At 39.2% G+C, this 23206-nt stretch overlaps 3 protein-coding genes across 4 annotated transcripts; 1 reads left to right on the forward strand and 2 right to left on the reverse strand.

Moving 5' to 3' along the window:
* Window positions 1-405: 405 nt before the first annotated feature.
* LOC140851898 (putative germin-like protein 2-1) lies at window positions 406-1530 on the forward strand. Its single transcript, XM_073243990.1, has 2 exons — window positions 406-601; window positions 739-1530. The coding sequence occupies exons 1-2, from the start codon at window positions 490-492 to the stop codon at window positions 1290-1292; spliced, it is 666 nt and encodes a 221-aa protein (XP_073100091.1). The 5' UTR covers window positions 406-489; the 3' UTR covers window positions 1293-1530.
* A 3561-nt stretch (window positions 1531-5091) lies between these two features.
* On the reverse strand, window positions 5092-8693 carry LOC140851896 (rust resistance kinase Lr10-like). The gene is made up of 3 exons (XM_073243987.1): window positions 7925-8693; window positions 6755-6793; window positions 5092-6348 (listed from the first exon to the last, which is right to left on the reverse strand). Exons 1-3 carry the CDS (start codon window positions 8682-8684, stop codon window positions 5213-5215), a joined length of 1935 nt encoding a protein of 644 aa, XP_073100088.1. The 5' UTR covers window positions 8685-8693; the 3' UTR covers window positions 5092-5212.
* Window positions 8694-18621: 9928 nt separating this feature from the next.
* LOC105059838 (rust resistance kinase Lr10) lies at window positions 18622-22966 on the reverse strand. 2 transcript variants are annotated; one of them, XM_019855584.3, is made up of 3 exons: window positions 21939-22966; window positions 20291-20329; window positions 18622-19877 (listed from the first exon to the last, which is right to left on the reverse strand). In XM_019855584.3, exons 1-3 carry the CDS (start codon window positions 22786-22788, stop codon window positions 18742-18744), a joined length of 2025 nt encoding a protein of 674 aa, XP_019711143.1. In that variant the 5' UTR covers window positions 22789-22966; the 3' UTR covers window positions 18622-18741. The 2 variants fall into 2 exon arrangements, with proteins under 2 accessions (XP_019711143.1, XP_010941600.2); XM_010943298.4 differs by lacking the exon at window positions 20291-20329.
* Between the last annotated feature and the right edge of the window lie 240 nt (window positions 22967-23206).

The following is a 23206-nucleotide window of genomic DNA, read 5'->3' on the forward strand; positions in this document are numbered from 1 at the left end:
TAAAATCGTTACTGTAATAACTTTGGCATGTAGCTGGCCCAACCGTCAAAAGGCGGCTATACTTTATCCATAGATCAACTGGCTACAGAACTGGTCATACCTTCTCTTCTGGGATGTTGCCTTTGCCGCCGTCTACTGGGATTGCTGGACAACGGGAACAACGGTGTGAAAGCATTCTATTTTGGGATGCGTGGACTCTATCATTCATCCTTGAGCTTAGAGGAACGGTATAACAAGGACCGAGTCTATTACTTTTAGAAGAATGTTAGAAGAGAAAGATTTTTGTTATACTTCATTACAGAATACAAAGCAAATCACTACCAACCTCAACGACTACTTCAAAGGTCTAAGCTTCTAATAAACTGGGTCGCTTATCCCTACTCTCTCTGTATATATCTATCCACTCCAAGCCATCCCAGCACATCCAGCTTTGATCTAAACTCTCGAGTTCCATTCTCTCTGTATTCTCTCCCGCTTGACCGAACAGACATGGCTTCACGCATCCTCCTGCTTGCTTTCCTTGCACTGGTTTGTTCTCATGCAATTGCTTCTGATCCTAGTCCCCTCCAGGACTTCTGTGTCGCTGACAAGACGTCCCATGGTAATTATATATGTTCTATCTCTTTCTAGTTTAGCAAAATCTCTTACAGATTCACAAACTTCGTAGGATTTCAAGCAAGGTTCTTCTCAAGTTTTTCGATGAAACTTAGTAAATTATGTTAATCTTTATTGGTGCAGTCTTTGTCAACGGTCTTGTGTGCAAGAACCCAAAGGATGTCAAAGCTGATGATTTCTTCTTCTCCGGCCTCAACAAGCCTGGCGATACAGCAAACAAACTTGGGTCAAATGTGACTTTGGTTAATGTGGAGAAAATTGCAGGGCTCAACACCCTCGGCATCTCGTTGGCTCGCATAGACTTCGCTCCTTATGGCCTGAACCCACCTCACATCCACCCTCGGGCGACAGAGATTTTGACCGTGTTAGAAGGCTCGCTCTACGTGGGTTTTGTGACTTCCAACCCAGACAACCGGCTCTTTACCAAAGTAATCAACGAGGGTGATGTGTTTGTGTTCCCCCAAGGTCTAATCCACTTCCAGTTCAACTACGGCATGAAGAATGCGGTTGCTATTGCCGCATTGAGCAGCCAAAACCCGGGTGTGATCACTGTAGCCAATGCCGTATTTGGGTCGAAGCCACCCATCTCTCGTGATGTACTTGCGAAGGCCTTTCAGACGGACAAGAAGACTATTGACTGGCTGCAGGCTCAGTTCTGGATGGACAACAACAATTGATAACTCTTTCTATGCCAAATACAAAGGTTGTTACACTGATTCATTTGTGTTCTTGAGAATGTTACGCTTATTCGTTTGTACTCTTTAGCGCAAATAAGCAAATTAACAATGAGTTGCAAAATTCTACAGCAATAAAGGCAATTTATTCGCCTGTGCGAGAAAGTGCTCTTTTTTCTTCCTTTGCTCTAGCATAAGGTCAAGATGGTTGTTGGACATGATATTACAAATTACTTATTCGCTTATTCATAAATTTCATGTTTCGGAGTGGATTGTAGGAGTTAAACCAAAGGCACCATGGAGAAAAAGATGGATTTTTCTGAATGAAGGACTGAAAAGAGAAAGGATTTGGATTTGGATGGTCTTTTGGCAACCTTGGCTTGATAAGTTTGGCAAAATTGAAGTACTAGTATGACATGCATCCTCTCCGGAGGTTTGAGAAGCACCTGCCTCTAAGCTTTGGCGTGGACTCAGGACACCTCTACTTCGAATAATTAGCAACAATAGCAACCCTTATATCTGTCTTTCCTTCGACCTAGGCCGGCGGAGGAATCAAGCTTAAGAGCCTGTTTGAGCGTCTAGGATTTATAACCTTAGGATAATTTGACAAGCCCGAAATCATGATATATATATATATTCTGGGGCGAAAGTCTTGATGTAGTAGCATGTTATGTGGCTTAATGTCGAAACAAAGAATTCCAAGGCTACAGCCATGCGGAGATAATCTAAACCACGAGCATTGCAATCTTCAATAGCTTCTCCCTTTTGTGAATGGGTCCTGCCTGTCTCTCGGTATAAATATATTTGTGGAACAAACCATTATGCATGAACTTATGGATAAGAGTTCTGTGGGAACCCAATAGACAAAAAGGCTACCAAGCTAACAATGTTGACACGGTAAGTGAATGCAACTTTAATGACCTCATTTAGAAATTCCTTGCCGCTGCCTTTGGAATGATTCAAGTCCTTCACCGTCAAGCTTCCTCTCTAAAAAGGAATCGAGCTTTTGATCTCTCCTTGACCCACTTTTCCTACATTAGCCTAGAGATGTCAGTGTTCCAGGAGGTAAAAACACAGCAAAAGGTGGCACTCTGTAGCAAGTCAAGTAGCGGAGTTATGTATGTTACCTACTGCTTTGGACAATATCGGCTAGACATGTATTTCTAAGTATGATGAACTAACCTCAGTTCGGAACTTAGCTGATTTATTTACATTCGTTAAAAATATAACTTTTTTATCGTTAAATTTTGATGAAAGCTGGCTAAATAGGGAATAGAGCTGACGAGACTATCAATGGGCTTGGCCTTGCTCAAAGTGTAACAGAGCTTCAGTGGGACGGGTGAGGACAAGGCATAATTTGTTAGGCTCGATTAGGCCCAACTTGAACCAGGCCCAAGTCTACAACTTCAAGCTTAACTAGACTATGGTCCTTTATTGGGCTCCATGAGAAATTCTTTGTGCACCATGGGTGGTGTAGAAAATCCGACATAGATATGTGATTGGTCCATATAGCCATCATTTTCCAACGTATATTTAATGTCTGCAGTTCTATTTTTTTATTTAAAAATTTTATATAATAAAGATATCCCTGGTATTTAAAAAAGATTAAAATATCCTACAACATATTATGATACTTAGAAGGTTATGACATCCTATGCACATTAGGACGTCCTGTATCAAATTATTATTTCCTGCATGCAGGATGTCATAATATGGCCTAGGATGTCATAACATTGCGCAGGATATCATAATATGGAAGGAACATTTTTGTCCAACCATTTTTCAACGTGCGTTTAATGCCTGCAGCTTTATTTTTTCGTTTGAAAATTTTGAATGATGAAAATATCCTTATTCTTTGAAAAAAATTATGATATCCTATGCATATTATAATATTCTGCACTATATTATGACATCCTGTGGATAAAAATTATGACTTTTTGAATGTACGATATCATAATATGGATATAGGATGTCATAATTTTTCTAAAGAATAGAGATATTTTCGTCATTCAAAATTTTAAATAAAAAAATAAAGCTGTAAGTATTAAATATGTGTTAAAAAATGATGATTATATGGATCAATCAGATAAGATGGTATATTCCACATCGAATTTTTTATACCATCCATGATGCACAAAAAATTTCTCTAGGCTTCATTTATATTTTTTTTACAGCATAGCTAGGGAAGGCCCAGAGGCTGCCTACCATGTCAGCTTGCGGGTTTTAGGCCTAAAACCCAAGCCCGGTCCTATTCTTCCAATCTCCGGGCCGCTCAGGTTGGTCCTCATCCACAGAAAGAATGTGAAGTTAGCAGGCTGGTCCTCATCTGTTCTTGTAATCTTGCTTATAGTAGTTTTTCACCTTAAGGACAACCTAAGAAAGCTTGAATTTATGTGCCTAGCCTCGGAAAGGATGGAACAAAAACTTCTACCTTTAGGGTAATAGGTAAAGTTTTGAGGTCCCCCGCACAGATTGACTGTAACTGAACCCAGCTTGGTCAAGCTTTGGTGTGATCAAACTTGTTTTGAAAATAATTTCGAATTCACTTCTAATTTTGAACCCCGTTGATTTATTTACCATTGTTTCGAGCTGAATTCAAGCTTAAGTTCAAATCGAGCTTTAGAAAGGCATATTTGATCAGCTTGATAATCCTAATTGTGCTAAAATCAACGTGAGACTAGATAAAACTTAGTTCAAACATAAGTAAAAGCTGAATCTTGATTTCAAGATTGGTTCAAGTTTTAAGGCTTGGTTAGGAGTCAAATTTTAAATATATCGATCCTTATTGAGTTGACCCTAATCAAGATGGGTTAATTTTTGACCGGATTTAAAATTAATTTTGAGCCTATTTTGTTAGTTTGAACTTGATTTGCTTAGCTTCAAACCAAGTTTGATTCAAAATCTTCTCAGCTAGAACCCAAGACAGAGCGAGTGTTTAGTTCATTTGACACCCCCAGTATAAATACACCTATATATTATTCAATTTAAATATATTTGACCAAAGTTGACAATTGCCAAAAATCTTATACACCAGACCTTCTCCGATTATATGTGATACGGTATTTGACAAACATCTTGTACCATAGATTTTTTGCTGATAGAAAGTTATATGACAATTGCCAAAAATTGTTTTGCAGACTACTTGCTATATATCATCATTTAAATTAACCTTTTATCTAATTTATAGGGCCAGTAAATAGGAAAAAGCTACTAGTAAAATATTTTGCCAATGGCTTTTTTATATGCCATCAGCAAATTTGACGAGAAAAGCTCTGTTTTTATTTGCAGTGATAGATTCTAGTTTAGAAGCAAGTCGCTTTTCTTTTTCATGATAAGGGTAATAACCACCTGACTTTTATTAAGGAATGGTAAAAGAAATATAATACATGATGAAGATGCTGCTGCACCTAAGAGAGAGGTGCAGAAAAGAGAGGAGATTTGTAACTTCAACAAAACAAAAACAGAGTAGATATTACAATATTTCACCAACTGAAGGAAGGTAACTATCTTGGCCTGCTAAAGGAACAAGAAAAAAGATTCAAGGGGTAAAAAAACAGCATATACCAATTGAATGCGAAAAGTATATACGACTACTGAGATATCTGAGAATCCGGTAGTTTAGAAGTCAATCCAACTAATCCAGTAGTCATAACCTGTGCTCATTCGAATTCCCAAAAGGTACAATAAAAGTAAATATATACAATTTAGAAAAGCTTTTGTTAATGAAATCTTAAACTTTGAAGTCTATAATTTTATCCTTGAATTCCCTAAATATGAAAGTAAAATGTAAATTTGCTCCAGGTTCAAAGATTTATTAGGCCTTTAGAACCCCATCTCTAAATCTTTGTATAACATAAGAAATAATTGGATGCTTACATCACTGTGGTCAATATACCAATTATACGTTCAAATCTAAGTCTATTCTAAGAAGTGACTACTGATATTATTTCATTGGAATGATTTGTCTGAGAATGCTCCGCTGGTCTTGAGGAGGAAGATAGATCTGGCATGGGTGGAATTTGCAAATGTATAATCCTTCCTTCTAACATATCTAGAACCTTACTCATCGATGGTCGATCGGTTGGCTTAATCTGGATGCACCATAAACCAACTAGAATCATCCTTCTAGAAATCTCTTCTTCCACTTCGGTCATGGTCCTGAAAGTCTTCAAATTTCCATCCAAGTTGAGATGCTTGTAAATCCAATGTGGGAAGTAGATCTCGCTGGTGTTGTCTACTTGAACTTCAAGATTTCTTCTTCCCCCAACCATTTCGAGCACTAGCATACCGTAACTATAAACATCAGATTTGCTAGACACCCCTCCAGAGTTCTTCAAGAAGACCTCAGGGGCAATGTACCCTATAGTCCCTCGAGCTCCCACCATTGATATGATGCTCTCCGCCGAGCGGCACAATTTGGCTAGCCCAAAGTCAGATATTTTTGGATGCATATCATCATCTAGTAGTATGTTATGTGGCTTAATGTCAAAATGTAGAATTCCGATATTGCAGCCATGGTGGAGGTACTCTAAGCCCCGTGCAATGCCAATTGCAATCTCCAATAGCTTCTCCCATTTCAGACTTGGTATTGCTTGTTTCTCAGTGTAAATGAACTTTTCAAGTGATCCATTGGCCATGAACTCGTATATAAGAATTCTTTTGGACCCTTCCATACAAAAGCCTAGCAAGCTCACGATGTTAATATGGTAGGTGCAACCAATACTGATAACCTCGCTGAAGAATTCTTTGCCATTGCCTTTAGAACTATTTAAGACCTTCACTGCCACCGGACAGCCATTTTCAAGCTTCCCTTTGTACACGCCACCATAACCACCTTGACCTATTCTGTGACTGAAGCAAGAGGTCATCTTCTCCACATTGGAGTAGCTATATCTCGTTGGAGCCAAGTGCTTGAACATCTCAATGAAGGCCTCTAGCTTTGGATCTTTTCTTGATCCATTCTTCCCATGAAAGATTGAAATGTTCAATTGTCTATTGCAACAGAAATAAAGTGAGAGGAGACATACAAATAGAAAGATTCCGGTAGACAAAATTCCACCTGCAAAGTGATGGAGTTAGCGTTTGTGACGTATTACCATATTGAACTTTAAAGCATCTAAGATGATTGAAGGTATCTGTAACGTCTTAGTCATGGTCAAAATTCCACCTGCAAGGTTAAAATCTTAACTAGGCTATGAGAGGAAAGATCAAAATACTGATCACGGTACTTGTAACATGATTGAAGGATAAAGTTCGGGAATCTGGTCACATGTTTCACCACTTGATCGATGGAAACGTGTAAGTATTATTCGATTGGAAAGGAAATCACGAGAACTAAGATCCTTTTGCATTATCTCTACATATTAGTGAGAATCAAGGATTGTGATATTTTATTTGAGTGTGATCATCCATTGGTTTTCCAAGAGAATGAAATAAGACAAAGGATGCTAGTTCAAATTTGTTACCTATTGTGATGTATCTTGCCGGAATCTTGCTCTCATGACCTGTAACATCAAGAAACAACAAAATTTAGCATGTAAATTGACAACCAAAATTTTGAATATAAAGCATAATAGTCTTAGAGAAACTTGTTAATGATACTTAGTCTTAGGCATGCCATTTCTGGCATGACTATCACACAAGTAAATAGTATATTAGAGATGTTTGCCCCAACCCACAACTTAACTTGAACCCAAATTTTAAATGGGGAGAGACAAGTTAGTCATGGCTTGTGTTGAGCTAGGGCATCAAAATATACTGAATTGGAGCTGGAATGAGCTTGTGCCACCGCTACTATTTTGCTAGCATGACAGTTTGCATATGATCCGTGATACTTGTGGTTATCGTACGCATGACAACAACCATCACAGCCATTATTGCCTTTTCCTAGCATTACTTTTATGTATCACATAATGGAATAAAGTTTTAATATAATTAAAATAGAAAGCATGTAAATATATATAGGAGTACTTGTAAGATAATTTAGTTTTTTATTTTTTATACAGGTCGAAGAATTGGGCTCCGCTACACAGATTTCATAGTTATCTTTGATCTAAAATTTCAAATATCAAATTTTAAATATTAATTATCATTAAAACAGTCTTGAAAGGTACATGGACAATCTACGTGGACATAAGCTGGTGCTGATCTTTCCTATAAATTGTTCTTTCCGCATGGTCGGCTGGTTCTAGTTGGGCAAGACCTTGTTAAATGGATTAATTATGGTCCCTACCATCTTCTAAAACTATTTAGAAGCTAAGATAGGCATGCCTAGCATTGCAAATGGGCCGGGTAGGTTAGATATGAACCAGGTATGATGCATGTATTAAATGGAAATGTAAAACTGAGATCATTGTCTTTGTTAAAGAGATAACCCAACTATACTAGTAACATAATCCATTTAATAGATAGACTGGATGAGGTTTAATGAGTTGATGGGGTTTTAAGCAGATTAAATGAGTATCATATCTAAAACACGTGACAGGCTCGAACTGACACGTGACGATGGCGGTTAACGTGTGAGTTTTAGAGACAATAAGATAGTGGCGATTGCTGCAGGTGGGCATTTTGACAATAGTAGAAATCCACAGGAACTTATTAACAACAGAAATAAATAATAATCAAGCATTACCTACCTTTTTGACCTGGGCAAATGTGAAGATGAGTAAAGCCATCTGGGCAATGACAGAAAACCATGTCATCCAGGAACGAATGGTTCCTACATAGTCCACCAGATTGGATGCATGCGTTGCACCCCATTCTCTCTTGTGGTGTCCATGTCACCTCAAATCCCAGCTGTAGGATTGCCCCAAGTCCCTCACGACCTTCCTTAGTATTGTTAATCAAATGGTCCGCACTCATCTGATTCACAACAGCGTTGGTAGACCAAGCGCATTCCGACTCGAAGAACCCGGGATCCATGGCTGTGTAATAACATTGGTCGGCACCGGTGCTGGAGCATGGGAACTGATGGACACCACTAAAGCCCTGCACTCGAGATGAGCAATTGTAGAGCAGCAAAACCCGTAGGTTGTGCTCGGTGTAGCTGAGAACCGGCCCAACGTCCTGAAAGTAAGTAATCGTTGAGGAAGGACAGCATGCCGGGTCGTCGAAGAAATAATCATAGTTGACCATCAGAAGGGTTTGGCGCTTGTAATCGATGAGATCGATTAAATATTTAAGCGACCCGATCTTCATAAAAAGATAATCTGAGCAAGTGATTTGAGGAGAACAAGATCCATTGAGTGGGTCAACTTGAATGAAAGGAAAATGGTCCTTCATATACGGCCCTCCACAACGTATGTCATCATCAGTGCAATAGAGTCCTTCCCCACGATCCAAGAGGTGGAGGCTGGGGGGAAGCAAGAAGAGTAGGAGGAGAAAATTTGAGAGCATTCTTGGTAAAATTCCAAATGCGAGCCCAGATACTGGTCGAAGCTGCGCGCTAGTATATATATAAATATATGCACCAAGATGACGTTCGTATGGATCCTTCATACCAGCAGCCATGACGACGGCGCGGTCGTCTTCTGCAGAGACTTTGGGAAGGGAGACGGGTCCACGGAATTTGTATGGTTTCTTAGATATTTAGTCGCCTACTAGCAAGTTATGCCCAAGTCCACTGGGACTGCCATGATTTCCATGTTGTGGGCCCTGACGATGAAACCAACCGATGGTCCGAACCCAATAACAAAATACAATGATAGCAACATTGTACCCATTCAAGTAACAGGAACTCGATTACCGCCCAATGTGAATGGGACTCTTTAAGAATAACAAAAAAAAAAAATCTGTAGACCAACTTTTTAAGACCTGGTCCGTCAAGCTGTTTTTTTTTTAAAAAAAAAAATCCTCAATGTGAAGCAAAGGAGAACGTAATCTCCTAAATACATGGCCAATCAAGGAACCAATGAATAGTCTCCAACGACCAATCTAAACCCCCTGGAGATTTTTTATATACTTCCTACTTTCACATTACCACTCCCGTTGTTCCCATCATTCTCCCTTTATTTAGCCCTTCATTATCAAATAAAGTATATTCCATTCTTATCTAAGCCCTAACAGGCCATTTACGATTGGCGATGGATAATTACACCATAAATGTCAATATCAACCCGTATCCAAAATTTCAAACCATCCGGGTACAATTCTATCGAGCTCAAGAACCATTTTCAAGCTACGAAAGTAGTGTGAAAGGTATTGGGATATTTACTCGGAGATATAATCACAATGGAGATTCGACCAATCTATCCAGATGAGGACTGATAATTATCTACATCATCAAGTCTATTAAGATGACTATCAGCAATATTCGAAGACCAATTAGGCATCATGACCAAATTGATAATTATATCGGCATTAAACCAACTATCTAACTTAAATATCAATGATTATTTAATAAGTAATCAAAATCAGGAAAATCAGAGATCGGTGGGATGGTTGTAACACACGACAGGTGGTTTTAATTGCCCATAACTAAGATTGAAAAAATTAATTGCCCATTAAACTCACATTGAATTCGGTAGCATCCACATTCCTGTATGCCAAGGGACAAAAGTTACAAAGCAATGATAGATTCCACGCTTACATAAAGGGAGGTAAGAAGAGGATCGGGGTAGACTTTTCTAGCTTATTAAGCTCTCACTCCTATGATTTTCTATCTGTTTCTTGAACTCCAGTTAACTTTAAGTATTGGAGGATCCCTTACCGGATAAGTTCAAGCAAGAGGACAAATTCTCTTTCGATCCAATTGAGAGGATCTGCATCTGACTTATGTGAGAAGGTTGAAGAAGGAGCAACGGTAACTAGGTGGGATCTTCCGATCTGCAGGGAGCTATGGCAGTGGCGAGTCGAAAGGGGGTGGACAATGATGCTGTTGGCCAAGGTTAGGGGAGCTGAAAGGATAGGGATGCCATAGCCTCCAATGCCTCTAGGGGGATTAGCTTGGTTAGGGCTGCGAAGGTGGGGTCTGATTGACTAGTCTGACAAGGAATCAGGTATGGGGGACAGAGGGGAGATAGACTTTTACCCCTCCCGATTGATTGGATGATTGGAGCACTGAGGATACAAGGAATCTAAGCTTGTTGGGCTCAGCTATGGTGGGGATAGGAAGGTAGCCCAATGGAGAATGGGTGGAACGTAAGTTAGCAACCCAACCGACACAACAACCTCCTAGGCCCACTCGAAAGGGTTTTGACCATGACAATTTAACCAAATGCATCATGGCGACTTTATCTGGAGAGAGAAATAATGTGGAGACAGGGTGCTTAGTTAAAGGTGAGGAGTAGACTGCTTTGGAACTGGCCCAACCCCCCTCCCTCCCCCCCCCATCTTCTCACCCATAACGTTCCTAGTCTAGAACATAAGGGGGCAGGGAAGCCATCCTTCTTGTTCACCTATAGAAGATTGATGCAACTTCATAGCCCAGACCTATGTATGCTTTTAGAGACACGACTGAGTGCGAGCAGCCTAGACTGTGCCCGATCGACATCGATTCTCGATGTCTTGGGACTTCTATGCAATTGAATCTCAAGGTCACGTTGGGGTGATTATTGTTGTGTTTAGACTAGAGGGCTCTTGTGTGGATATTTACCATAATTGTAATCAAGAGATTGTAGTTGTAATTCCTAAACCTAATGGATCTCCTTAGATTTTATCTAGTGCCTATACTAGTACAGAGTACAGATAGAGATGGATGCTTTGGTATTAGATTTGTAAATTTATTGAGCAATGTATCTTGATCCTAGTGGCCAGTATTTTCAAATGGATCGACGGCCTCATTAAAAAAGGAGCGAGCAAATCATACACTGAGAAGATTACGATTAGGGAATTCTAGGACTTTATTGTAGTAAATGGCTTGGTCGACCTTCATTTCTCTGGCCGTTGGTTCACCTGATGAATAACTAGCTAAGTGGAGCTCGAATCTAAAAGTGGATTGAAAGAGCTTTTACTATAGCTAGTTAGATCCAGATATTTTTGAGTTATCAGGTATGCCACCTCCTTTAGATTTCATTTGATCACTATCTGCTTTTGGTCTCTATAAACATCAGAAGGACTTATCGAAGCCTTTTATGATTTGAGAAGTTCTGGCGCTTACACACCCGCACTCATGGGACATTGTGTGTGATGGGTGGAGGTTATAGATCCATAGTAATGTCATGTACCGGTGACCCATAAACTAGAACTAATCAAACACAGATTCTATTAGTAGAGCATGGAGGAGGTTGGCGATATATTTAAGCATATGAGGATATTGAGGCATTGATCTCAAATCTCCAACTAAAGGAGGAGAGGGATGGCAATAACTCTGATGACAACCTTGCGAAGCTCTGGAGGAGACTCTTTATGCACCATTCATGGCTTCAACAACAGGGCTTGTGGAGGCAGAAATCTAGGATCTAGTGGATTAGGGATGGAGATAGAAACACCTGCTTCTTTTTGTAGTCCACCATTATTGGGAGACATAAGAATTAGGTCCAAGCTTTGCATGATTCTAGTGGGCAATGGATCGACTGTAAGGACACTATCAATTAGGAGATTTTTCACTTCTTCAAGACATGGTGGACTACTAGGGTGGGGATCTCTAGGTCCTTCTCCAGCCCGCCTCCTGCCACTAGGGACTTCATGGTGGAGAACAATGAGTTGGCTAGGGAGGTGTCTAGCAAGGAGAGTTAGAGGGCATTCTGGTCCATGGAGGAAGACAAAGTGTCAGATCAGATGGTTTTCCCCCACTTCTTTTTAGAAGATATTAGAGCATCATTCATCATGAGGTTGTTGAGGCTGTGTAGTAGTTCTTCATAACAAGAAGGATGCCGTTGGCTTGGAAATAGATTTTTATCACCATGATCTTGAAGAGATAAGATGCCTTTGAGCCGAGCCACTACAGGCCAATCAGCCTGTGCATGATCTTGTATGTGGCATATGCTAGAGTTATGGTTGGTAGCATGAAGCTTCTTCTTTCCTATCTCATCAGTCTATAGTAAGGTTCCTTTATGGTTGCCTAAGAGTTCATACACAATGATCTTTGCTGTGCTCCTATCTGGCACAGTTTGATGGCAATTAAGCTTGACATGAAGAGAGCATATGATTGTATGAGCTGTAACTTCCTCCACTCCACCTCAGAGAGCTTTAGTTTCCATAGCTGATGGATCAGCTAAATCTTGGGGTGTGTATGTCCCCCATCCTCAGTCATTCTGATCAATGGTACTTCGATAGCCTTCCAACTCTATCATGCAGCTTCGCCAAGATTGTCCTCTCTCTCCTTACCTCTTCATTGCTTGTGCTAATGCTCTTTCTCATACTCTCCATGCTGCATCTCGGGGCCAGGTTCTTGATGCCTAAACACCTACTTTGGGGGCTCCACCAATATCCCACTTATTCTTTGCTGATGACTATCTCTTGTTGGGCTGACTGATGGTATTTGACGTCATGATCTTTGCAAGGATTCTAATGGACTACTGTGCCATCTTAGAGCAGAAGGTGAACCTTCTAGTGTCGGTCCTTTGTTTCAATCCGAAGACCAATCCTCAGCTAAGGCATGTGATCAAGGAGTGCTTGGAGATCATGAAGTAGGAGGGAGTGTGGTACTATTCGGGTCGAAGATTGTAGAGATATCAAAGTGTAACGAGATGGAGCAAAGCATTTGGGAGTGGATGGAGGGTTGGTAGGCTAGGTCACTATCTATGATGGGCAGCGTGATGCTGGTCTGGTCACTCTTGTGCTCTATACTGATCTAGATCTATATCCTATCAAGCATCATTCTATCGAAGACCTCTCTGATGATGCCGGAGTAGCTTTTTCAAGGGTTATTATGGGGCTTGCATAGAGATGGAGGAGGGGGACTTCACCTTATTGCCAAGAATGTTATTTGCCAGCCGATCAATGAGGGTAGATTGGGCATCTGATCCTTGTTGGCCAAGTAAGAGGCCTTGATTTTTAGGCACATAGAATGCTTCTTTTGTAGCCAAAGAGTCTCTAGAGCCTGATGATGAGAGCCAAGTATGGGCCTTGGACCACTAGAGCTGACATTTATGCCTCCAGAAGTAACTCTTTGTTGTGGGATGGGAGATATGTGCTCATGCACTAGAGATCTTTCCCCATACTAGGTGGCTTATTGGCAATGGATAGATGGTTAATGTTTCATTGGATGCTTGGTTATTTGGCATCTTACTCGATTTATGGCCGACCTTAGTCAATATGGAGGAGGTGGTAGTTGGTCTGGTGTGTGACTTGTTCTACCCTAGGAAGGGAGATGGAACACTACATTGGTGACCCATTAGTATAGTATCAGCTGGTGGAGTGGATTTCAGCTCTATCGATTCTTCTCCAAGAGTGTCAGGATGTGAGGGTTTGAAGATCTACTTGTGGTACCCAAGCTTCTTCTAGGAATCTCTACTAGTTCTATAAGGTGGAGCCACCTAGGAGATTGAAGGCCACTTGAATGTAGAGACTTCAGGTGAATCTTAAAATTAGTCTCTTCTTCTGAAAGGTGGTGTGGGGCCATTTGTCGACTAGAGTGGGGCTAAGGGAGTGGGGGATGGACATCCCTCTGATATGCCCATGTTGTGAGGGTGACATTGAGATGGCCGCACATATGTTGCTCTAGTGTCCGAGGGCCATGCAGATTTGGAGTTTTGCTGGTATTTCTCTGGCATTTAGCCAAGTGAAGGTGCTAGTCCAGCAATATGTATAGTGATTCCTTTAGATTTTGAAGCATCAAAGTGGCTTATACAGCTTACCAGATCTATCTGACTAGGAACAACCAAATGTTTGAGTGTAGGAGGCAACCTGCAAGGTTCACTTTGGAGAGAGCCTTGGTCTAGGTTATTAAGATCATAAGCCTCTTCTCTGAGAGTGAAATTGACAACTTAGGATGCTTGGGACTCCCCTTGCCCTTGGAGGGAGCCACATGGTCTTCATCATCTAAGAGCCTCAATCTCTAAGTTTCTTTAAGATCAACTTTGATGGTAGTTTAATGGTGGTAGCGGTGGTGTTGTTTATGTGATCGGTGCCCCGAATACAGACCTTGTGGTGGTGGGAGGTAGTCACCTCTTTGACACTTCGATCTCCATGGTTGAGCTAGGCATGACCTAGGTGGGCATCATTCAAGCATGGTGAGTCCTATGAGCTACTTAGTTAATTAATGAGGGTGATTTTGCCGCCGTGGTGGGGTGGATCTAGGATCGGGCAGAGGTGACTCATAAGCAACTCCTGCTGTGCAACATTCAGAGGATCTTGATGGCTACATCTCTCTAGTATCAGGCATATCTATCGCGAGGCAAATAGCACAATGGATTGAGTTATCTCTTTCGCGGCTCTGCACTTGGTGGACATCTTATAGATTGATGTATCGGCTGCTTCGGAAGATTTTAGGAATGCTTTATTTTTTAATTTTATTGGATGTACTCATACTAGATTTATATAAACTATTCATTTTTATTAAAAATAAAAAATAAAAAAATAAAAAATTGGTCCGCAGCGCCTTGTTCCATGAAAGAATCACATGTTATTTAAAAAATCATGCTGCATGGACTGGATGTTAAAAGTCCGTCAACAGAAATTTTTTCAGTTGAAGTCTAGTCCACATGGTGCCGGTCATCAACTTCCCTGATAATTTTTAGCAATACATGGTCATAAGCTTGCCGAGTCATCTCAATAACGTAAAGAAGAATGATTACATCAAAAAAAAAAAAAAAGGTTCAAAGGAGAATGAAATCTCCAAAACACATGGTCAGTCAAGGATTTCACATTACCATCGCCTGTTTTCCCATCATTCTCCCTTTATTTAACCCTTCATTGTCAAATGAAATCTATTCTATTCTTATCTGAGCTCTAGGGGCCATTTACGATTGGTGGGGTATATTTACACCATGAATGTCAATATCAACCCTTATCACAAATTCAAACCATCCAAATACAATTATGATGAGCCCAAGAGCCAATTCTGCTCTTGCAACTTGAAATTGGTTCTTTTTTTTTTTTCAAAAAAAAAAAAAGAACCAATTTCAAGTTGCCAAAAAAAAAAAAAAAAAACCAATTTCAAGTTGCAAGAGCAGTCGAAGGCATAGCAAGGAAACATCGGGTGCCCAAAGGCTAGGTTCCAATGCTTGTTGGGTAAGGGGAGAAAGGGGATCAAACCGCACGCCAAACTCTAAAATAATTGAAAAAAAAAAAAAAAAAACAATTTCAAGTTGCAAGGGTAGTGGAAGGCATAGCAAGAAAAAATTGGATGCCAAAAGGCTAGGTTCCAATGCTTGTTGGGCAAGGGAGAAAGGGGATCAAATCGCACGCCAAACTCTATAATAAGCACCGATTTTGGTATCATGATTTTATTTCCTCATTGTTTTGCATTGCAGAATAGGATCGAGAATCTAACTTTGTTAGCCATTCAACTCCTTGGCATGATTTATTGTTAGCAACGGCGCAAATTACTCGCTATTTATTTTTTTCTAAGTTTTCTCTTTTAAAATGTCAATTAAAAGGTGAGGAAAAAGAATACTAGGTTAAGAATCTAAATTACTATATGCTGCAGAATAGACTTGTCTATGGGTGAGGTCACCTATCCGATATACTAGAGTTTTAAGCCTTCTAGATTGAGCTAAAACTGGATCGGATATGGATCGAATACCGACATATGATATCCATATTTATTTTATCTGATGAATATAAATACATACACAAGTATTATTCAAATATAAAATTCATATTTATATTTATTTTAAATAGATATGGATACAATTCGGATACCGGAAGTATGGATATAATGATGAATATAATTTAGATAATTAAACTTCATGACTATAGAATAAAAAATATTATTAAATAGATGATAAATCAAGTTAATAATATATTTATATAGTTGTATATTTTTTTAAAAAATTAATAAATACTATATAAAATTATATAGAGTTATATGTAGCTTTGGATATTCAGATACAGATCAGATAGTTATCTATCCATATCCATATCTATTTTTCTTTGAGGGATATGGATACAAATACGAATATTAATTGGATCTTCAAATTTTTGTCCATATCCACATTGATTCGGATATGAAAATGAATCCATACGAATAATATTCATACCACTTTCATCCCAATTATTGGGCAAGCTAAGGCTCAAAGTTTTATTTTTTTGTGCTTTTTATTTGTAGGATGTATTTGCAGACTTAATTGTTAATTATTATTGATTTGTGATCTTAACAGGTAGTACACATACCGTAGGTTGCTGATAATAATTTGCTATTCAAATTTAGTTTTTTTTAATATTTTTAAGCATTCTAGTATTTTATTATTTTAAAAAAAATAGAAAATGGTTATGAAGTCCGAGGCCGAACACAAAATGTGAAGTTGAGTAAGAGCTAGGCACGTACCTCTCAGTATTTCTACATATTTCTATGTAGGATGAACTAAGCTCAGATTGAAGTTCGCTGCTTTATTTACACGCGATAAAAATATAACATTTTGTTAGTACAATTCTGATGGAATGTGGAACTTGTGGCAGAATAGGGGGACATGAGGTAACTAGACTACCAATGGGCTGGGCCTTGCTTCAGTAGGACGGGTAAGGAGGCTTCCTACGCAGGACGCAGCTCGGCACAAGTTAAATCGGGCCCAGGCCTAGGCCCAGAGGCTTCCTACCATTTCCGCTAACGGATTTAAGGCCTAAAACCCAAGCTCGGTCCTACGCTTGTAATTTTTGGGCCACTCAGGTTGGTCCTCATCCATGAAAAAGAATGTGAAGCTAGCAGGCTGGTCCTCATCTATTCTTCTCATCTTGTTTATGGAGTTTTTCACCTTCATGACAACCTAAGAAATCCTGACGCTATATGAACCTAGGCTTGGAAAGTATAGGACAAACACTTCAACCTTTAAGGGTAAAAGGTAAAGTTCTGAGGAATAAGCCCCCAGCACTGATTAAAGACTGTAATGAAGCCAGCTTGATCAAGTTTTGGTGTGATCAAACTTGTTTTGAAGCTAATTTCAAGCTTAAACTATGGAATCAAGCTTGATTTATTTGCCATTATTTCAAGATGAATTCAAGCTTAAATTCAAATCGAGCTCTAGAAAGACATATTTGATCAGGTTGATAATGTTAATTGAGCTAAAATCGACTTAAGCCTACGTAAAGCTTTAGTTCAACCACGAATAAAAGCTGAATCTTGATTTCCAGCTTGGTTTAAGTTTTAAGGTCCGGTTAGGAGCTAAATTAATATTCAATTAATCTAAAGAATAAAAAGTGCACCAATTAAATATATTAAACCCTTTTGAGCCGGGCCTAATCGAGATGGGTCAATTTTAGACTCGAGTTAAAGTTAATTTTGAGCCTTTTTTGCTAGTTCAAACCTGATTTGTTTAGCTTCAAACCGAGCTTGACTGAAGATCTTCTCAACTAGAGCCCAAGCCAAATGTCAGTATGCTTAGTTCAGTTGGCACCCCCAGTATAAATCCACGGATGAATTATTCAATTTAAATACATTTGACAAAGTTGACAATTGCCAAAAATCTTATACACCAGATCTTTCTTGATTATTTGCAAGATAGTATTTGATGCAAATCTTGTACAATAGATTTTTTGCTGATGGAAAGTTATATGACTATTGCCATAACTTGTTTTTGCATATGAATTATTACATATCCTCATCTAAATTAATCTTTTATATAATTTATAGGACCAATAAATCAGAAAAAGCTACTAGAAAAGTATTTTGCCATGGCTTTTTTGCGTGCCAGCAGCACAATTGACTTGAAAAACTCTGTTTTTTAATTTGCAGCGATCGATTCTAGTTTAGAAGCAAGTCCCCCTCTCTCTTTATTTATGTATTTATTTATTTTGATGATAAGTAATAAGCACCTAGCCTTTATTCAGGGCTCGAAAATGGAGATATAATAAATGATGAAGATGCTACTACGCCTACGAGGAACGTGCGGCAAAGAGAGGTATTACAACTTTAAAAAACGTACCAAAACAGAGTAGGTATTAGAATCTTTCATCAACTGAAGGAAGACAACTATCTTGACTTGTGAATGGAACAGGGCAAAGAGGTCGAGGAGATCGAAAACTGGCCCCGCACCAACTAAATGCAGAAAGTAGCATCATTTGTTGGCATAGATGGCTAAGAATCAGACAATAGAGATGCTCGAGTATTCAATAGTTTAGAAGCAAGTCAATCCAACTAATTCAGTAGTCATAATCCATGCTCCATCGAATTCTCAAAAAGTACAATAAAAGCTAACACATATAATTTAGAAAACCTTTTGTAAAAGAAATCTTAAACTTTGAAGTCTCTAGTTCTCTCCTTGATTTCCCTAAATATTAAAGTAAAATATAAATCTGTTGAAGGTTCAAAGATTTATTAGGCTATTTTAGAACCACACATCTTCGTCCGACACAGGAAATAAGTGGATGCCTACAGCACCATGGTTAATATACAGTCAAATCTTTTAAGTCTATTCTAACAAGTGACCATTGAGACTATTTCATGAGAACGATTTGTCAGAGAATGCTCCGCTGATTTTGAGGGGGAAGATAGAAGTGGCATGGGTGGAATTTGCAAATCTATAATTCTTCCTTCTAACATATCTAGAACCTTACTCATTGAGGGTCGATCTGTTGGCTTCGTTTGGATGCACCATAAACCAACTAGAATCATCCTTCTGACAATCTCTTCTTCCACTTCAGTCACGGCCCTGAAAATTTTCGAATTTCCATCCAAGTTGAGATGCATGTAAATCCAATGTGGGAAGTAGATCTCGCTGGTATTGTCTACTTGAACTTCAAGATTTCTTCTTCCCCCAACCATTTCGAGCACTAGCATCCCATAGCTATAAACATCGGATTTGCTAGAGACCCCTCCAAATTTCTTCGAGAAGACCTCGGGGGCAATGTACCCTATAGTTCCTCGAGCACCCACCATTGATATGATGCTCTCCGCTGAGCGGCACAATTTAGCTAGCCCAAAGTCAGATATTTTTGGATGCATATCATCGTCTAGTAGTACGTTATGTGGCTTAATGTCAAAATGAAGAATTCCGATGTTGCAGCCATGGTGGAGGTACTCTAAGCCCCGTGCAATGCCAATTGCAATCTTCAAAAGCTTCTCCCATGTCAGGCTTGGTATTGCTTGTTTCTTGGTGTAAATGAACTTTTCAAGCGATCCATTGGCCATGAACTCATATATAAGAACTCTTGTGGATCCTTCCAAACAAAAGCCTAGTAAGCTCACAATGTTAACATGGTAAGTACAACCAATGCTGATAACCTCACTGAAGAATTCTTTGCCATTGCCTTTAGAACTATTCAAGACCTTCACCGCCACTGGACAACCATTATCAAGCTTCCCTTCGTACACGCCACCATAACCACCTTGACCTATTTTGTGACTGAAGCAAGAGGTCATCTTCTCCACATCGGAGTAGCTATATCTCATTGGAGCCAAGTGCCCAAACATCTCGATGAAGGCCTCTAGCTTTGGATCTTTTCTTGACCCATTCTTCCCATGAAAGATTGCAATGTTCAATTGTCTATCGCAACAAAAATAAAATAAGAGGACACATACAAATAGGAAGATTCCTGTACTCAAAATTCCACCTGCAAAGTGATGGAGTTAGTGTTTGCGATGTATTACCATATTGAACTTTTAAGTACCTAAGATGATCGAATGCATTTGCAATGTATTAGTGAAAGTCGAAATTCCACCTGCAAAGTTAAGATCTAATGTAGGCTATGATGGTACAAAGATTAGAGTACCCATGGTACTTATAACATGATTGTAGGATATGTTCGAAAATAAATTAGGTCCTAGTCACAGCTCTCACCAATTGGTTAATAGAAACATCTAAGTATTGTTTCATTAGAAAAGAAATCTCAAAATCAAAGATTCTATTGTATTACCTCTACATATTAGTGAAATCAAAGATTATGATATTTTATTTGAAATTGCCCATCCATTGGTTTTCCAAGAACAGGAAATAAGACAAAGGATGCTACTTCAAATTTATTACCTATAATGTTGTTTTTTGCTGAAATCTTGCTTGCATGACCTGTAACATCAAGGAACATCAAAATTTAGCATGCAAACTATTAGAATTTCAATTATGAAGCATAGTAGTCCTATAGAAACTTATTGATTATACTTAATCTTAAGTATACTTTCTGGCACGACTAGAGATGCGCCTTGGTTTAAGCCAGCCTACAATTTACTTTAACCCAAATTCTAAATGGAGAGGAACAGGTTATCCATGGCTTGAGTTGAGCTAGGGCATCAAAAATATGCTGACTTGGAGCTGGAACGAGCTTGTGCCACAGCTACTATTCTGCCAGCATGACAGCCTCATCCAATTCAATTTGCATATGATATGTGATATTTGTGGATATTGTACGCATGACAACAACCATTATAGGCATTCTTGCTTTTTTCTAGCATTACTTTGTATCATATTTTGGAAGAAAAGTTTAGTAAAATTAAAATCTTAAACATATAAATATAAGAATACTTGTGAGATAATTTCGTTCTTTACCTTTTATGCACCGTGGAGAATTAAGGTCCAATACACGGCTTTCATAGTGATCTTTGATTTAAATTTCAAATTTTAAATTTTGGATATGGGTTATTATAGTTAAGCCAGTCTTGGGATATGTATGTAGTGGACAGTTTGTGGGAATATAAGCCGGAGATGATCCTTTTGTTATAAATGGGTCTTTTTGCATGGTCGGCTGGATCTAGTTGGGCTAAACCTTGTTGTATGGACTAACTATGATCCGTACCATCGTCTTTCTTTTTCTTGTTTAAAATTTCCCCCCCTGCCTTTCTTGTTATATTTCAATGATATGTAAGGTATCTTGACATTGTCTTGCTTTGAGAAAAAGAAAGGATAAAAACTATTTTAGCAATGAAATAGCTGGAACCAATCTTGGATTATTCAGAAGCTAAGATCCGCATGCCAAGCATTGCAAATTGGTCGGGTCAGCTAAGATATGAACTGGGTCCAATGCAGGTCAAGTTGGTTTTGTGTCAACATGAGCACAAACCATTTATTAAATGGAAATGTAAAACTCTCTATCAAAGAAGAAAATGGAAAAAACTGAACGCATCATCTTTCTTAAAGAGACGACCCAACTATACTAACATCCTCCATTTAATAGATAGATTGGATTAGGTTCAATGAGTTGATTGGGTTTGAAGAAGGTTAAATGAGTATCATATCTCAAACACCTGACAGACTTAGCAGTGAAAATACCAGAAAGTTTAAGAATTATTCTACACACTAGTGAAAAGGGAAAAATACGTTTTTGTACAATGAAATCTGGGGTCAAAAATCTAAATATAACCTCTTTTCTTTCTTGAATAGGTAACCCGACAAAACCAGCATAATCTTTTTATGAACAAGCTGGATCCGGTGAAGCTTAATTTGATTTTGAACCAATTAGATGAGTATATATATATCATATCTCAAACGCATAACAGAATCGACCTAACCCAAATAAGGTGAGGAACACATGCTGATGGCAGCAAGCATGCGGTTTGGAGAGACTGGTGCAGGTGGGTGTTTTGCCATATTGTAATCCTTCCTTCTTGAAGGGGGAGACATTAGTAGAAATCTACAGGAACTTGTTAACCACAGAAAGGAATGGTAATTAAGCACTACCTACCTCTTTGATCCGGGCAAATGTGAAGATAAGTAGAGCTATCCAGGCAATGACAGAAGACCATATCATGCAGGAATGGGTGGCTCCTATAGAGTCCACCAGATTGGATACACGCGCCAAAACCCCTTCTATCCTGCGGTGTCCATGTCACCTCAAATTCCAGTGCCATAAGTCCGTCAACACCTTTCTTGATCGGTTGATCCATACTTTTCTGATTCGCAATGGCATAGGTAACCGATGCGCATTCTGAGCCGAAGAACCCAAGATCCATGGCAGTGTAATAATATTGGCCAGTACTGTCGTTGGAGCATGAGAGCTGATGGACACCATCCAAGCCCAGCAACCGGGATGAGCAATTGTAGAGCAGTAAAACCAATATGTTGTGCTCGGTGTAGCGGAACAAAGACTCGACATCCGAGAAGTAATTGATCTGAAATTGGTCGTAGGGCAAGCAATAATCAGCAATGGCCATCTCAAGAGTTTGGTTCTCGTAATCGATGTGATTGATCCGATATTCAACCGAGCCGATCTTCATAACAACGTTATTTTGTGAACAAGTGATTTGAGGATAACAAGATCCGCTGAGAGGGTCAACTCGCATGAAAGGATAGAAGTCCTTCATATCCTTCCCTCCGCACTCTACTATGGAATCATCGCAAGAGAGTTCTCCGGAAGAGTTCCATACTGGGTAGGCAATGAAGGAAGCAGCTGAGAGGTAGAGACTGTGGGCGAGCAAGAACAGGAGGAGGAGAAAATTCGAGAGCAGTCTTGATAATACCAAATATTGCTCGAATCTGCGAGCTATGTATGCACCAAGAAGAAGTTCATATAGATACTTGATACCAGAGGGCATGACGAACGGCACGATAGTTTCTTTTTCGGAATCCAGATGGAAGAGAGGCTCTTCCCCCGAGTTAGTTATTTATTATAGCTGGGGAGAACTTGTACATGGATATTGGCTGAGATTACTTCCTTAGCATATTGGCTGACGAGCAGCCATCGAACCTCCGGAGTCCTGACTTGATTATTTGATATAAAGAAATGTATATTATATGCATATATTGGGATATATGTAGAAAAAAATATACGAATTTACAAATATGTCACAAATGTCTACTTGTCGTACTTGAAGAAGAAGAGAACACGCAATTAAGTTGGACCATAAAAAACCTAGCAGGATATTAATAACCCTACTGTCGTGGGTCCGCAGGCCCCATTAAACAGCTTCCTAAATCTTTACACAAACGTAAATGCCATCTCCTCACATCCTT

Source organism: Elaeis guineensis, chromosome 10 (assembly GCF_000442705.2).
Source record: "Elaeis guineensis isolate ETL-2024a chromosome 10, EG11, whole genome shotgun sequence".
NCBI lineage: Eukaryota > Viridiplantae > Streptophyta > Magnoliopsida > Arecales > Arecaceae > Elaeis > Elaeis guineensis.